Source organism: Mauremys reevesii, linkage group 18, assembly GCF_016161935.1.
Source record: "Mauremys reevesii isolate NIE-2019 linkage group 18, ASM1616193v1, whole genome shotgun sequence".
In the NCBI taxonomy this organism is placed as follows: domain Eukaryota; kingdom Metazoa; phylum Chordata; order Testudines; family Geoemydidae; genus Mauremys; species Mauremys reevesii.
The window spans coordinates 5,202,245-5,217,325 of record NC_052640.1 but is presented as its reverse complement, the minus strand read 5'-3'; the positions used below and the strand labels follow the sequence as shown (position 1 = coordinate 5,217,325).

Genomic DNA, 15,081 nt, shown 5'->3' with positions numbered 1-15,081 from the left:
ATTTGGGGAAGTGTCAGAGAGCATTTGTGATTATGGGCAAGGCTACAGTGTTCACAGTAATTGTTAATTTTAATAAAGTTTGTGAAACCTGCAGTGATGACTCCTGTGAGCCCGGCTCCCTGCTCTGGGCGTTATGACCTGGCCCATGGGGTCACAATGCCACTCCAGTTTGGTGCGTACACCTGGCTGGCGATGGAGATGGAGGAGCGGATGTGCCAAACCTCAGTGGTGCTGTGACCTAGTGCATAGGGTTACCATGCCCAGAGCGAGAAGCAGGGCCCGGTCCTGCCCAGCAGGACAGGAGCTGCCACTGCAGGAGGAGGGAGCGGTGGACTCACGCTCCAACAACCCCACATCTCTCTGATTTTTTCATGACTCTGGGTTTCTCCCTCTTGCACCTCTGCTGTGAAATTGACTAAAAATTTGAATGAAAAATCATAGATTTAATTTTGGGAGAAGACCATGACCTGGATATTTTCTTAAAATGATCAGTAGAGAAGCAGTTAGTGTTTATAGAATTTCCCATCTTTAAGGTTTCATAGTTAATAAAAGGAGATAAATACAAGTTCTATAAACTGCCACACTCATGATTTTAAGCCTTCTGGAGACTTAGGAGGACAGCACTATAGCAGTTTACACTCTATTTAGATTTACAAAATTGTTTTCACAACCATGCATGCTAGATTTTTTTTAAATGAAAGCTCAGAACGGAGGCTTCTGTGGCAAAAAGTTGGCTGCAGTACTGGAGAATACACAGGGTCCTGGTTACTAAGTAACATTGTCAACACATCCGTGCATTGATGAGCTAAGGGGTAAAATTTTCAAAAGCTCTTAAATGACTCTTAAGTCTCATTTTCAAAAGTGATTCAGGCACTTAGGTGCTCTTGAATATTTTAACCAATGTACTTAATAGATATCAGCTAGAAAATCTTCATGTGATTTTTCTAGTACTGAGTTTATTTTAGAATTTGGCATTATTAAACCATGCGAATGCACACTATTTTAGAGTTTAAAAACCATAAATTCCATCATAATTACTAAAGAAAGCTTAAATACTGTATTTTTTTCTTTCTGAACAGTCCAGTTGATCAGCTGTTTCATTGTAATTAAATACTCGAGAAATGCTGTACTCTCACCTAAAAGTTCCACCATTTGCAAGAGAACTGAAGCAGGGATAGTATCCAGCTCATCTTCTGATTTCACATCACCATCCTCTGATTTCCAAGTTAACAGCTGTTCTGTAAACGCCAGAGCCAGAGGGAATTCAAGCGGAAGAGAGTGCAAAACTAAGACAGCTCCAGGAGGGGGGGATACTCCTTAAACAAGATGACAGAGGAATTCCCATTACAATTCTATAAACTAGAAAGCAACAACTGTGTCAAGAAAAAGCAACGTCTTATTAGGCCAGGTTCAAACATTGTTTTACATTTTTCTAAGCTCAAGTGTTTGTTAAGTGAGGTAGTTCATTAAATCGACTAATCCTCTCATTAAACAGAAATGAAAAGACAGAAAAGGAAAATATTAAGTTAATGCTATAGCCCAGGGAAGCCTGAGCAGGAGCCAGAATTTACCAATGTACATTGCCAAAGAGCCACAGTAATATGTCAGCAGGCCTCCATCAGCAACCCCACTCGTCTCCCAGCGCCTCCCGCCCACCTGCCGATCAGCGCCCCCCCCCATTCCCTGCACCTCCTGATCAGCTGTTTCGTGGTGTGCAGGAGGCTTGGAGGGTGGATGGGGAGGAACAAGGGCATGGCAGGCTCAGAGGAGGGGGTGGGAAGGGGTGAAGTTGGGGCAGGGCCTGTGGCAGAACCAGGGGTTGAGCAGAGAGCACACCCCCTCCCCCACCCACCCCAGACACATTGGAAAGTTGGTGCCTGTGGCTCCAGCCCCGGAGTCGGTGCCTATACAAGGAGGCGCATATTAACTTCTGAAGAGCTGCATGTGGCTCCGGAGCCACAGGTTGGCCACCCCTGATGTAGCCAATGGTTTCCTGAATATTGGCAGGACATTCGTGCTACTGCAAAATGGAACCATACAGGGACCCTAGTGACCAGGAGTGGTGAGACTTGGAAGAATTTATTGAAAGAAAACTTGTTCTTTTGCCCTCTCTCCCCCGACCCTCATTATTATAAACAAACCAAGCTATTTCTTCTATAGGCTGGAGGGAAGAAGGAATGTTATTGCTACCGAAATATTTTCAAGGGGCCCTGATCCTACAGTGACGAGGGCCAGCCATATAACTATCTACAGAGATAAAACTAGGTTAAAATGTGGGATCTCAAATAACAAAGCACCAACCTGGGGCAATGGTTCAGGACTGAACTTAGCAGAACAAGTGCTGCCTGCTCAGTCACCGGTCCCAATTCCTGCAGCGAGCAGAGGGGAGACCCCCCTGAAAACGCCAGGTACTGGCTGACTTCTGAGAACTGACGAGATTGCAGTGTGAGTTTAGAACTGCCCGGCCGAGATCAAGCCTTGCCTGTTTAGTTAGTGACGGTAGATTCCTATTGCCTGGTATTTTCTGATACCTTGCATAGCATAGTACCCAAATGAACAGAATGTAGGTTTGGTGCTGCCTGAGGAAACTCTGAGAAATAAGGTGATTTAGCCTGTCCTCATTTTGAAAAGACTAAGAACATTTACCTAATTTGATGTGGACCTTGTCAGTGGAGATAATCACTGAAGGATACTGATTGGTTGTCGGGGGTGGTGTCAAGCCTGTGTTGGTTGGAGAGGCATCCCGAGGGTAACATACTGCCTCGGTTAGGTTTAACTGACCGTTCCTTTTTATTTTATGACCAAGACCATAGACAAACACTCGAGCCCACGGAGCCTTATACAGGGAGGAGCTAGAAAATAACCAGAAAACAAATTAATTAATTAAATTAATTAAAATTCATAAAAACCCAAACTTAAAAAGGACACAATCAAGGGGTACTCCATATCCTTCTGCACTATCATCCCCCACCTCTCCAAGATAAATCCTTGGAAAGGTTTGTGTGGAAAAATTAACACAAGCATTACACAGAATTCCCAAAGAGGTCTTAGAGAAAGGCAGATCACAACCCAGGCCCAGCAGCCTACACAGGGGCTCTTTATAATTGGTTGCTCTCCCCCTTCCTTAATAACTTACTCTTTGCGGAATCCAGACTGACTTTCCTTACAGGACACAACTACAAAAGCAGCCCCAGGAAAATTAACATCCATATTGACTTTGGACTCTGAAATAGGGAACTCTTCAGCGGGGAATTGTTCTGGTGCAGTCTGTAAAATGACATTTAACAATGAAAGCCTCGGAGAAGCAAAGCAATAAGCCAAAACCCCTTCCTTGCCCCTTATTTTACAGCTAAAAATAGTACTGCAGACTAGTTAGATAACTTGAGAGCATTCATTTCAGTACTACACAGGCTATCCCCCTGCACGTGTTCACATGACCAGACAGCACTGCAGTGTGTGCAGAGAAACACTGCACTATGATTAACAGTATTATGTATTTAAGGACAGTAATAACTGATGTAAAAATAGCCTGGCAAGAAGAAAGGCAATCTCTCTAGAGGAAAAAGATTAATACATATTTTAATAAATTCACATTTTCTTTACATTACTATAAACATTCGGAAAGCATCAAAAAATATCATTTACCTGCAAGAAGGAACAGATTTGTTTAGTTAGTTCTAACAGACTCTCCTCTCCTTGATGTAGTGTCCGAGTGATGGCTACAGTCAGCCACTCCCTGATTTGCTGTGAATTGCCCTGGTAGAAAAGGTCTGTGGCAGAACAGTTCTGGGAATGGATACAATGCTGTAGGGACTGGGCCAAAAGAATAGAACTTGAACTGATTGTTCCATCTGTAAAGAACAAATGCAATACACTGCATATTTTGGAAGATCTCTGAACTTATAAGTAATCAGACAAAGGAACTCTCAGATCACAAGCCTTTATATCTGCATTCCTGCCCAAGTGCAAGTCCTCCCAAGGTTTAGCAGTATAAGGAATTCTTCCAGGGCCAAACCTGTGCCCCTGACACTGCTGACACAGAACTGAATGGAGGGTCGAAGGCCCGGACTCATTCTGTCCCAGCAGTATTCCAATCTTTACATGGATTCCCCCAGGAAGAAAAGCAGTGGACGGGCTCCGGGGCCACCCAACTGTGCCCCACCCTGGAAGCCGTCAGATAGCTCCCCACCCCACCGGTCAGATATGGAGACATTGCTTCCCCCAATGCTACTTGATGGCCAGGGAGACAGAAGGGGCCGAGTAGCCCCAGTTTGAGGGGTTCTTTGAGGCTGTACAATGAGTCCAGGGCACTTGAGGTTTTTCCCCTGCTCATTCGATGAGATGAAGCGGGGAGAAGTGGTGTCCCTGATCTCAAGCTTCTCCCACCCACAAACAAGCTATTTTTAGAGGGCTCCCTATCACTGCCTCCCTTACAGACTGCTGCTGTCTACTAAGTTACTGCAGGAGCTATGGAGGGCCAATTTGCAGTGCATTGCGGCACTAGACAAAGCAATTCCTACAGAGCCTGTTTGCAGAAATCCCGCTCAGCGAGGTGCAATTATACACATTAACATGATGCAAATTACTCACAGGTTAGCTAAACAAGGCCAGAAATGGAAAAAAAAATATTGCTAAGAAGGCAGGAGAAGCAAGGAAGTATGGAGGGAGGGTGTGTGCTTAATTACGAGTATTTAAATTGTAATCTAGAAAAGGATCCCAAAGCCATGCAATTCCTCAAAATACTCTGTACTCTGCAGAGGAGTCACACATGATGCAGCCTCTGAGAGAGCTAGTCCACTCTCAGAATGATTTGGGGGAGGGAAGATCTTCAAGTGCTTTAGATTAATTTTAGGTATTAACCACCTATTTTTAGCTACTTTTTAGTTCCTCCTAAGTGCCCTGCCATGTTGCGTGCATCTCTTAGCATGCATAATGGCATCTGACAGGTTGATTTCCACCACTGACACAGTTAATTTAACCCAAGATCTTTTCCCAGAATTCGGCCACATGCATTCTCTTAGACTCATGAGGAATTAGTTATCAGATTCATAAAACGCGACAAAGAGTCCTGTGGCACCTTATAGACTAATACCCACGAAAGCTCATGCTCCAATCCATCTGTTAGTCTATAAGGCGCAACAGGACTCTGTCGCTTTTTACAGATCCAAACTAACACAGCTACCCCTCTGATACTTGTCAGATTCATGACTCTGTTAGGAAAAGGATGAACTGTTCTGTATAACTGGAGACAAGTTGAATTTTGAAAATGAAGTGACCCAATGGCAGCTATATACCTATACTGAATTCAAACTGTACAACGTTTTCAGTTTCTCACAAGTATCCCACAAACGAAAAGAAGAATAGCAACATATTAAATGGATTCTATTTGGGGGAGGAATAAGGAGGGAGAATTCCTTCCTACAGCTTACTTTTCATGAGATCATCAATAAACATTTGCAATGAACACACCTCAGTTTAGCCCCGAATTTACTTAACTGCTTTTACATGGTGGTTAGCCCTTTTTCTACCTGCTCATGAATCTAGTAAGAGATTGCTTATTTCATATGTTCATGCAAGTTTGAAAAACTTAATTTAAAAGCAATAGCACTTCAGGGCTTCATGAAACAAATTGAAAATTGTCAGTTTCAAGAAACTCCTAAACTTAATCAGCCTTTCACACAGTTCTTTGTGAGCACACACATTGCTATACTACAGTATCAAACGCAAATGAGCTGCTGCACTTTTCAAGTATTATTTTACCAGGAAGGGGTGGCGCAAGAAGTTGGTTGGACAGCAGCTGCAGGTGCTCCAGGGTGATGTCACGGATAGCAGGAATATGAAATAGACGAGTAAACATATGTGGAGATTTGGGGGCAAAAATATTGAGGAGAGCCATGCGGCAGTACAACCGCGCAAGTGAGGCTTCACATCGCAAAAGTTCTCTATAAAAAAAGCAAGAAATAGAGTTAATTAAAATAGGAACTATACCTACCAACTTGATTTTTGGACCCAAAACAGACGTATGAACTTAAAAACAGCAATAACTTGTTAAGTAGAGCCAAATCTTCCTTATTCACTTCGGAAAGCAAATCATTAGTGACTGAATAGGTAGATTCTATATGAGAAACTCTAAACTTCTCACTACTGCTTATCCAGTGTTAGGGCACCACCAGGCCACAAGTTTAAAACCTCTATGGTGCTCTTCATAGTTGTGGGGGCCCACATGTACGGATCTGATGACAGGAACAGAGTCCCCTTTACTCGTAACTCTGATACAAGGGCAGTGAACAAACACTCTTCTCATCTCTAGAAAGAGATAAAGTGATCGATGCCTCAGTTTTAGTTAATGATCTGATAGCCCTTTTTGGCAAGGTAAAGGTATAAATTCTTCCTACCTAAAATTCCCTTTGCTTTCAGTTGGGACCTCAGATAAGTTAGGTATCTTCTACTAGTGGTCTTTGCTTTTACAACTTGGTTCTTCAAGTTATGAGTTCAATCCTGTGAAGGGCCCTGAGGTCCCACTGAAGTCAGTAGGAATGCGAAGTGTTCAGAATCACACGGGATTGAGCACATAGATGATAAACAGAAATTACCACCAACACAATAAGTGATTATACTAGACAAGATGTTTTTGCCCTTGCCAGAGCTAAATATTTATGAATAATTTAGAGATCATTCTTGTTTTAATAATGCCCTAATAAGATCATCATGACTCCTTTTATAAAAAGATGATCTAGCCAATACTATGTGGAGATCCAATGACCTCTATTTAGGTCTAAACCTAGTGAGTGTACTAAGAAGGTGTCAGAAGTTTACTTGAAATCTACTATTTAATGCAAAGCTGCAGTAAGTAATTAATTTTACAGTTATGAAACACTACGTTCATCCAAGTAATAAGCATGGAAATACTGATATATTATGCACTCTAAATACACTAAATTAATTTCTTATTTACCTGTGAATTTGGATGTTTGTATTATCCAGAGTAACCAATCCATTTGTTGCAGTCCTCCTATAGCCAGCAGGTGGCCTTTCTAACATGTCAATAGGATACCAGTATCTTACCAACACACCTTCACTTCTGAGATAAGTCTCTACTTGCACCAATTCATTTACCTGAAATGTCAAACACAACGCCATCTATACACTGGACACATCTTTACTCAAAGAGCAGAAAACAGCATCTTACATGAACTAGCATGTTTTACCACATAGATCAGAGAAAAATGCTGTAAACCCATTAAAAAACTTAAATATAGCTTTACTCACTGAATCAACATCCAGAACAACACCATGGAGACCAAATGTCTTCAGCATCCCACGAATAGCAAATTTAGGTAAAGCCGTTCCCACAGCATTGCTGGCCACGTTGTTACTGTCTGGGGAGCGAGTCACCACTGTGAGGCCTAGAGACAAAGGAATAACATGTCTTCAAAACATCATTTACAATGAGAAGGTCCTGAATAAACTAACAGTATATACAAGCTGACTCCTACCACCCAGAGTCCGATAGACTAATCTTTGGCTCAGAATGCACAGGCTGTAGCCTTAGCACACCCGATTCTGCTATTTGGTGGGTTGTTTAACATTTTCACTTTGTGCACAACATACATATTGACAAGTGATTCACTTTTTAAAAAAGTTATTAAAAAGGTAAAACAAAAGCAGTGATTTAACCCCTCCAGTTCTATCCATTTATTGAACTAAAAAAGTTGCAGCCTTAATTCAACCAAATAATGATTTTGTCCTGTGTGCGCCAAGGTCAAAGGGTGTTCAGTCCTAACTTTTCTCCTACTGGCAAATAAAGATTGAAATAGACATACCTTTCCGAACTTTATCAATAGTGAATTTATTTGCTTCATCTTTGATATCCTCAATGGTAGGAAGATAGAGGTCTCTTGGGATACCACCATTTTCCTCATAAAGGAATTCTACTGTTTGTCGGGCTATATCGACCATTCCTGATAAACAGAATAGCATCTGGATTAGACGCTGGCCTTGGTCTTGTAACAAACCACACAATCTTACAAATACATTAAAACATAGTCTCATCTACTCATTACAAGCCAGATTCCGCCACCTCACTCCACACTTTGGATAAGAGACAGCAAAACCTGGCCTAAAGTCTAGCACTCAAAAAGTCTAAATCAATATCATACTGATTTCTGGAGAATATTTATAGAGCTAATCTGTTTCAGGAAACAAGTTTGTTTACTACTGATGATAACTATTTCATAGTTAAACTAAATGTTTACCTGCAGACTATAAACAGATTTCGGCAACCTTCGGCACACAGCTCGCCAGAGTAAGCCCCCTGCTGGGCCGGGCCGGTTTGTTTACCTGCTGCATCCACAGGTTTGGCCAATCGCGGCTCCCACTGGCTGCGGTTCGCCGCTCCAGGCCCATGGGAGCTGCTGGAAGCGGTGCGGGCCGAGGGATGTACTGACCGCCGCTTCCAGCAGCTCCCATGGGCCTGAAGCAGCGAACCGCAGCCACTGGGAGCCACGATCGGTCAAACCTGCAGATGCGGCAGGTACACAAACTAGCCCGTCTCGTCAGGGGCTTTCCCTGCACAAGTGGTGGAACAAGTTTGGGAACCACCGGATTAGAATAATCGCAAAACAAACTAAGAAAGAGCATTATAAAGGGAAAACCACAGCACAGGAGCTTGTTTTGATTTTATCAGAACAGAAATGTTTATCTACTTAATTGTTCATGACTTTTTTTTTAAAAGGAACATTTTATTTTAATCTGCATGAAGAAGTGACTAGGAACCTCAGTGTCAGGTGACTAGGAACAAAGATATACTCAGTCACTCACATGCTAGCTGCTGGATAACTTTGACCTACCAAGTGCAATTAACTTGTGAGTGGCAATGAAATAAAAAAAATGACTTCTAAAGCACCGAGGAGAAAGACTTATTTACAAAGCACATTTGTCATGGAATATTCAGGCTGATTGGTCCCCCATACATAAGCTGTGGGAGAAGGCTGTTGACTCTCCTGCTGAGCAAATAATTGCACGTGAGGCAGAGCTGCCAAACTTGTACTGAAATGAAAAGTCTTTCTGCAGCATTCCACTGTGTCCAAATCACTAGTTTATCAACATGGAAGAAGACACATCTTGGGAAAAAACCTAACACTAGAGCTAAGGTTTCTAGCCATAAAAATAAAATGAATTAGCATACATCTGATAGAGGTTACACTTTGCCAATAGCTCCTAAATAGCAAGTAAAATCAAGTATCAAAAGCAGATAAACCATCAGGAGTTCATGAAAACTATGCAACATTTTGTCAAGATCTTTTGGTCCTTAATCAAGTAATTTTGACTGAAAGAACTTTGATAGAAAAGTAAATGAAAAAATCTCTGATAATACAAGATTATACAACTAAAAATAATCGGTCATAAAACAGAGAAAGTAAGGTACCAACAATAACAATTTTAGTGTTCAAAATGAGCCAAATTAAGCCCTGAGGTTCCCATCCTTGCCTGGCAATGGTTTCCTGAAGAACCAGGTTAACATGTTAGCAACCCGTGTCTATATTGTAATGGTATCTATATTATATTGTAATGGTTAGATCTTTGCAATGAAAAATGTAGAACCCTTTTTTCAAATGAAAGTAGTGACTCTGTTGAATACAGTAGAATGTAGCAAAAAATGCTAAACTCCCCTTAAATCATGTAATACATTATTATTGCTGCTGCATTTGTGACCTTTTGTGCCTGGTGCTAAAGCCTGGTTCTGTTTTTTTTGTGGGGAGATTTCAATGTGGTACTTACACAAACTCCCTCTTACAGGTTGTCCCATCAGCCCCTATTCCTTGCCCAACTATCTCATAAGGGGGTAGAATGTTATTAAGCTCTATTAAATGCTAAAAAGCTGCCAACCATTTCAATCATCTATAACCTTTCTTCTTTCTAAGAACACTTCCCCACAAGTTTCATATTTCAGTCAGTATTGATGTAGCTGTGTCTAAAAAGTGTGTTTAGGTGGCTTTTTAAAATCCAAACTACTACATGTTTTTCTGTTCTCAGAGACTCGTAGCTCATAACCTAAAAAACAGAAAAGATGTTGCAGAAACTTTCCACAATTCTCTACCCCCCACAAAATATCTCACTTTTGAGCAGAAACCAAGCTTGGAAAATATTTGCCCAAAAGAAGAATGTTTCTGTAAGTTACAAGCATGTGAAAAACAGAAGACAAACGGTTTTGCAGCCTTGACTCTAGTAGGTGCAACAAGACCAATCCAGCTCCCCCAGTTTCATTCCTGCACCTCTGATATGCCACATACAATTATGACCCTAGAAAAAAACATTTGATAGTCATACCTAGCTGTAAAGCCCCTTTAATCTGGTCTAGACCAGACTTCCTCTCAGCTTCATTGCGAAACCGTCTTCTAATTGTAGGGAAAACTTTAGTCTCCCAGGCTTTAACCAAGAGAGCATAGTGATCCTCCTGGGAAGAGAAGTCAAACAAAAAACAAATGGCATTTAGAACATGAGATTTAATGGAAACTATAGTTTCTCAAAGAAAAAAATATCAGTCTTTAAATACAAGATTTATAGTTAGAGAGCAGGCTCTGTAACATGTGAGGTGTCCCATCTTCCTTACCCGGGGGATGTCGTCGTCATCATCATCATCGCTTTCGTCGTCTGCAATAGCAGGGGGATGTGGCTCTGGGCCTGATGTGAAGAAGTTCTCATAGCTGAGTTCCATTTTATAATGACAAGAAGTGTCACTGTCATACTCTGCAACCAACCAAATTGAAATAATGAACTCCCAACCATTACTAGACATGCTGAAATATTTCATGACGTTCTTCAGATATGCTGCATTCTGTGGTCTCTCTCCAATCACTTGGTGGAAGTTACTTAAATGCATTTTGAGGTAGCGTAGCACATTGAATAACTCAATCAAGTGAAGCATCTAACTACATTGAGAGCCCTAATAAAATATTTTTTCATTATGGTTACTTTAATTCAGAACAATTTGAATGCTTTATTCTATATAATGTAAAAGAAAGATAACTGATTTTTAGGCTGCTTTGTCTAAAATGAAGTGAGCATTTATCTGCCAATGTCTATTGTGCTTTTTTAACTATTATTGTATTTTATCTGGGCAGCACACTGAGAATTTCAATTAGAGAACATTTAATTGGATTTAGATTGTTTTACTGAAATAAACTGAACATGCTATTTAAATGTTATGAATGATCACTTTACGTTGCTGAGCTGTGGCAACAGCAGCAATTCTACAAGGAGGTCCATGGGTTCCAGGATCAGAAGCTATGCTGGTACCAGCATCATTATCACTATCGGAAGCCATGGCAAAAGGCAATGCTTCAAAGTTGGCACTTATTTCTTCAGCTAGATCAATGCACAGATCAGCAGCATTCCTGTGAGCTTGTCCCTCAGCATAGGCAAACTGGCGAGATCCAAAGTTAGCACGGACTTTTGTATTCTGTAACAAAATTCAAATAAAGCATAAGAGAAGCAGCTTTTGTTTTAAAGTATTATTTTAACCCTTTGATATGATCTTCCTATTCTAAACCTTGGCCACAGGATGAGATCCCCACTGGTTACTACCATATCGTCTAGTGATACGGATTTCCTTGCATTATTGACCATAAATTTTAAAGAATAAGTGTGATAATACAAAATTGCAAAGTATAAGCCTGCTCAATACAATCTTTATGTTTTAATTGTTCAGCCTGGTACTTTCAAGATACAGTCACTGGGACAAATGCCATTTTCAGCAAGGTCACTGTCAAGATTAAAGTGAAGTAATAGCCAAGGAAGGCCTATTAGTATATAAAGCTTAACTCAGTCTCCTCATCAGACCAGCTCTACTTTATTGTCCTGATGGGTGAGACTAGCTCCCATTAAAGGTATATGCACATTAGAAAGAGAACACAAGTTTTAACCCAAATCAATAAATGAAGGTGAAAATGATTTTAAAAATATTTTATGGTTTCCACACAGGAACATTGACTAGTGTTGATGAAAGTCAAATGCATCCCAAGTACGCGTTTAATTGTTAAACCTGCCTTTTTCTGAATGTGCACCACCGGCCACATTCCACCAGAGACATCCTCCAGATAAGGCCCAAGTCGCTGTCCACAATACGTGAAGTACACTCTTCCTTTAGCTGGCTGTCCTGGAGGGGGAGGGGTGCCTTCTGTTCTCTCCCAGCCAATTCCTGCTATATCACCTAGAGGAAAATAGAACATGACCAAAAAGAAACAAGGATTTTTCTCTTTTTCATCCATTACCTTGTTTATATCTAAGAGGTGTTAGGCTCTTTCAGCTAAATAAATAAGCTGAATTCTGACATACCAGGAGAAAGGGTCACATCCAGTCGAACACTCTTCCACTGTAGCAAGCTGGAGCCATTGTAATGCACAGCTCGTCCATTACTAAGAAAGTAAATGTGAAGAAGAAAGTTAAACATAAAAGAGCAGCCCTCTACGGTAAAAAAGTCATTGTAAATGACCATCAGTTAGCGCTCAGGTGGTTGGTACATACTGCTAAAATGCAACTGGAGCTCTCCTCATTTTGATAAGGAATTACTATATTTCAAAACTTTAATCCCTCCATTGAAACTATCCATTCAGCACTATTCAGGAACAAAAAGCAAGCCAGTCCAGAGGAGCTTATACTCAGTTTATGTAGTGTACCAGGCTGTAATTTTTAATGAACACATTTGCAACATACTTATGAAAAAGACATGTGCCAACAGGATTTGTCCACGCGCCGTCCCGCTTTTCTGCTTCAGTTGCAAACCCAAATGAAACTATTGGACCAGTGTCATCATCTGTATCTCCATAGGAAACTATTTCAATCTCCCAGTAAAATGATGGGGCCTAAGGAAACAGCCATACAGAAAATTTGTTGGTCATATTTAAAAAAAAAAAAACAACTGAAGGTAAAACACCACAGAAATTTGCTCCATCATTGTGATTTCTTACTTGTACTGGAACTGGGGAGGTAGCGTAGATAAACGTGCCACGAGGCAGTCCCCCGCCTGCACTAGGGTCAGCCAAAAAGGTCACAGCTGTAAGATGTGATGAGAACATGCATGCTCGCACAGGTGGAAACACTCTAGAAGGGCTCCAAGTAATCTCCTTGGGCTGTAAAATAGGTAAAGAGTGGTTTAGTCTGACTGCATTTGAGGTCACAAGCTAGATTTCATTCTACTGAAATCCAGTGTCCAAGATCTGCTATGGAATGCATACTCGACCCAACATATAACATAAGTAACCAATATGTTGCATTCTAGAATGTTTATGTGTGATGAATTTTTCTTTTTTCCTTTAAACCACTGTAATGGTTTGACTCCGGTGATCCTTAGACCACCATATGAGAAGCTGAATCCATTAGAGAAATAGCCAGAAAAGCAGCACCTTGTTGATATGTTTACCTGTCTTCGGTCTGTCTGGAGTGGCGGAGGTGGGGGACGAGCACAATCTCGATACAACATTCTTAACCTTTCACATTGCACTTCTACAACGAGAAGCCTCTCCCCTGTAACAGTACAAACCAAACCAACACCATTAATACTGGGAACATGAGAGTTTAGCTGGAGACAGTCATTTGAGATCTAAAGATTACACCTATGCTAACAATCTCTAAATGTCACAATCAGGTCCATTTCAGAAATTAATCTTTCCCTCACTTCTTCCCCCTCCCCATTCCAAAATCAAAAAAACCCAAACTGAGTACACCTGAGAATGGCTTATATTTCAGCGAAAGCCTCACATATGAGAGGAATTAAATGGAAATTATTTCCAAGTAACAGCGAAATTTCATTTTAGATTAACAAAAGCAGTTGATCTGCATTAAGGGCTGTCACTCCATCTTTATCTAGCATGAATGGTAAAGAAGTACTACACAGCACTACAGCACCTAACATCCATACTGTGGAAAGACACCCTCATACCTACACCCCACCGTCGTTATTCAGAATGTCCTTGTTTTGTTTAATTTTCCTTATGACAATACATGTTTGTGTTAAATTTATTTAAAATAAAATCAGTGAGCTTGTTACAGCTGCAAATGAAACTGACTAATACACCATCAAATCAAACTATCCTGTTTGCTGTTAGGTAGTCAAGATGCTTCAATGCACTGAAGTCTGTAGGATACTTTCTGGTAAGGGAACCTTGAAGTTATAGTTTGACCATTTGACCATGGCCAGTGGAGATACTCACTAGGAATAGAATAGATTGCTATTAATGTTAAGCACAGTACTGCATTGTTTGTAAGTATCTAGAGATTTGGGGTACCAAGACAGATATGGAAGGTGTTCAACATTTTCTGAAAAATGAAGCTGCGTTAAGTGTCAAGTTGGGTGCCCAAAAGCTGAGATGCCCCAAATCACTAGTTATTTAAAAAACTAGGCCACGGAGCTTTGGCGGAACGAGAACAGATAAACCTTCTCTCCTATTAAAATATTTAACCTGCGGTTGAGCTGACACTGGCATGAAGTGCATGGCTCCCCTAGAAGCTGAGTGTAGATAGTGCTTGAGCTCTTCAGGGCCTAGTTAACATTTCCCTGAAGGTACTATACTGTGCACAGACCTAACTCTGGAAGCCAGGGAATTCCTGACCAAGGAAAACACTGCATTTGAAAAAGAGTTGAGTAAAGGGGATTTAACCTAGTCTTCAAATGACTACAAAGGAAGCAAACACTCTAAAACTGAAATTTAAGTTAGCATCCAGAACAGTAAATCATACTTTTAAAATTTACATAATATTCCTTTTAAAAACTGAAATGAATAAGAAAAGCTGAAGGTCTAAAGTAACAATTTCTCCCGGCTATTAACTATTGTTACTTTATCTGTAGGTTTGTCTGATACATAAGTCAACATGTTTTCACTAGTCCCTATACAGATAAAAAGTGTGGGTTAAAACTCTCGTTAAAGAAACTACGCTATTTAAGTCACCTGTAATTGATTCAAAGGTTTAAACTTTATTTCTGATTACATTTAGATTTGGAACATTAGAAGCCAATGAAAACAGTATCTCCAAGATAGCATCCGCTTTGGGAAGCGGGGGAGCCATGTCAGTGATATGGGGAAG

General features: G+C 40.7%; 1 protein-coding gene across 8 annotated transcripts in view; it reads right to left on the bottom strand.

Moving 5' to 3' along the window:
- Nucleotides 1-15,081, bottom strand: part of HECTD4 (HECT domain E3 ubiquitin protein ligase 4) — a 112,829-nt gene that overhangs the window by 19,924 nt on the left and 77,824 nt on the right. For all 8 annotated transcript variants that reach the window (XM_039504791.1, XM_039504792.1, XM_039504796.1 and 5 more), the window contains exons 45-60: nucleotides 13,421-13,524; nucleotides 12,969-13,130; nucleotides 12,715-12,863; nucleotides 12,337-12,416; nucleotides 12,048-12,211; nucleotides 11,224-11,461; nucleotides 10,613-10,749; nucleotides 10,330-10,456; nucleotides 7,824-7,961; nucleotides 7,270-7,406; nucleotides 6,956-7,116; nucleotides 5,761-5,942; nucleotides 3,646-3,851; nucleotides 3,137-3,267; nucleotides 2,647-2,852; nucleotides 1,137-1,316 (exon numbers count right to left, since the gene is read on the bottom strand). In XM_039504791.1, coding sequence (XP_039360725.1) covers nucleotides 1,137-1,316; nucleotides 2,647-2,852; nucleotides 3,137-3,267; nucleotides 3,646-3,851; nucleotides 5,761-5,942; nucleotides 6,956-7,116; nucleotides 7,270-7,406; nucleotides 7,824-7,961; nucleotides 10,330-10,456; nucleotides 10,613-10,749; nucleotides 11,224-11,461; nucleotides 12,048-12,211; nucleotides 12,337-12,416; nucleotides 12,715-12,863; nucleotides 12,969-13,130; nucleotides 13,421-13,524 — 2,502 coding nt within the window. The remainder of the gene's footprint in view (nucleotides 1-1,136; nucleotides 1,317-2,646; nucleotides 2,853-3,136; nucleotides 3,268-3,645; nucleotides 3,852-5,760; nucleotides 5,943-6,955; nucleotides 7,117-7,269; nucleotides 7,407-7,823; nucleotides 7,962-10,329; nucleotides 10,457-10,612; nucleotides 10,750-11,223; nucleotides 11,462-12,047; nucleotides 12,212-12,336; nucleotides 12,417-12,714; nucleotides 12,864-12,968; nucleotides 13,131-13,420; nucleotides 13,525-15,081) is intronic.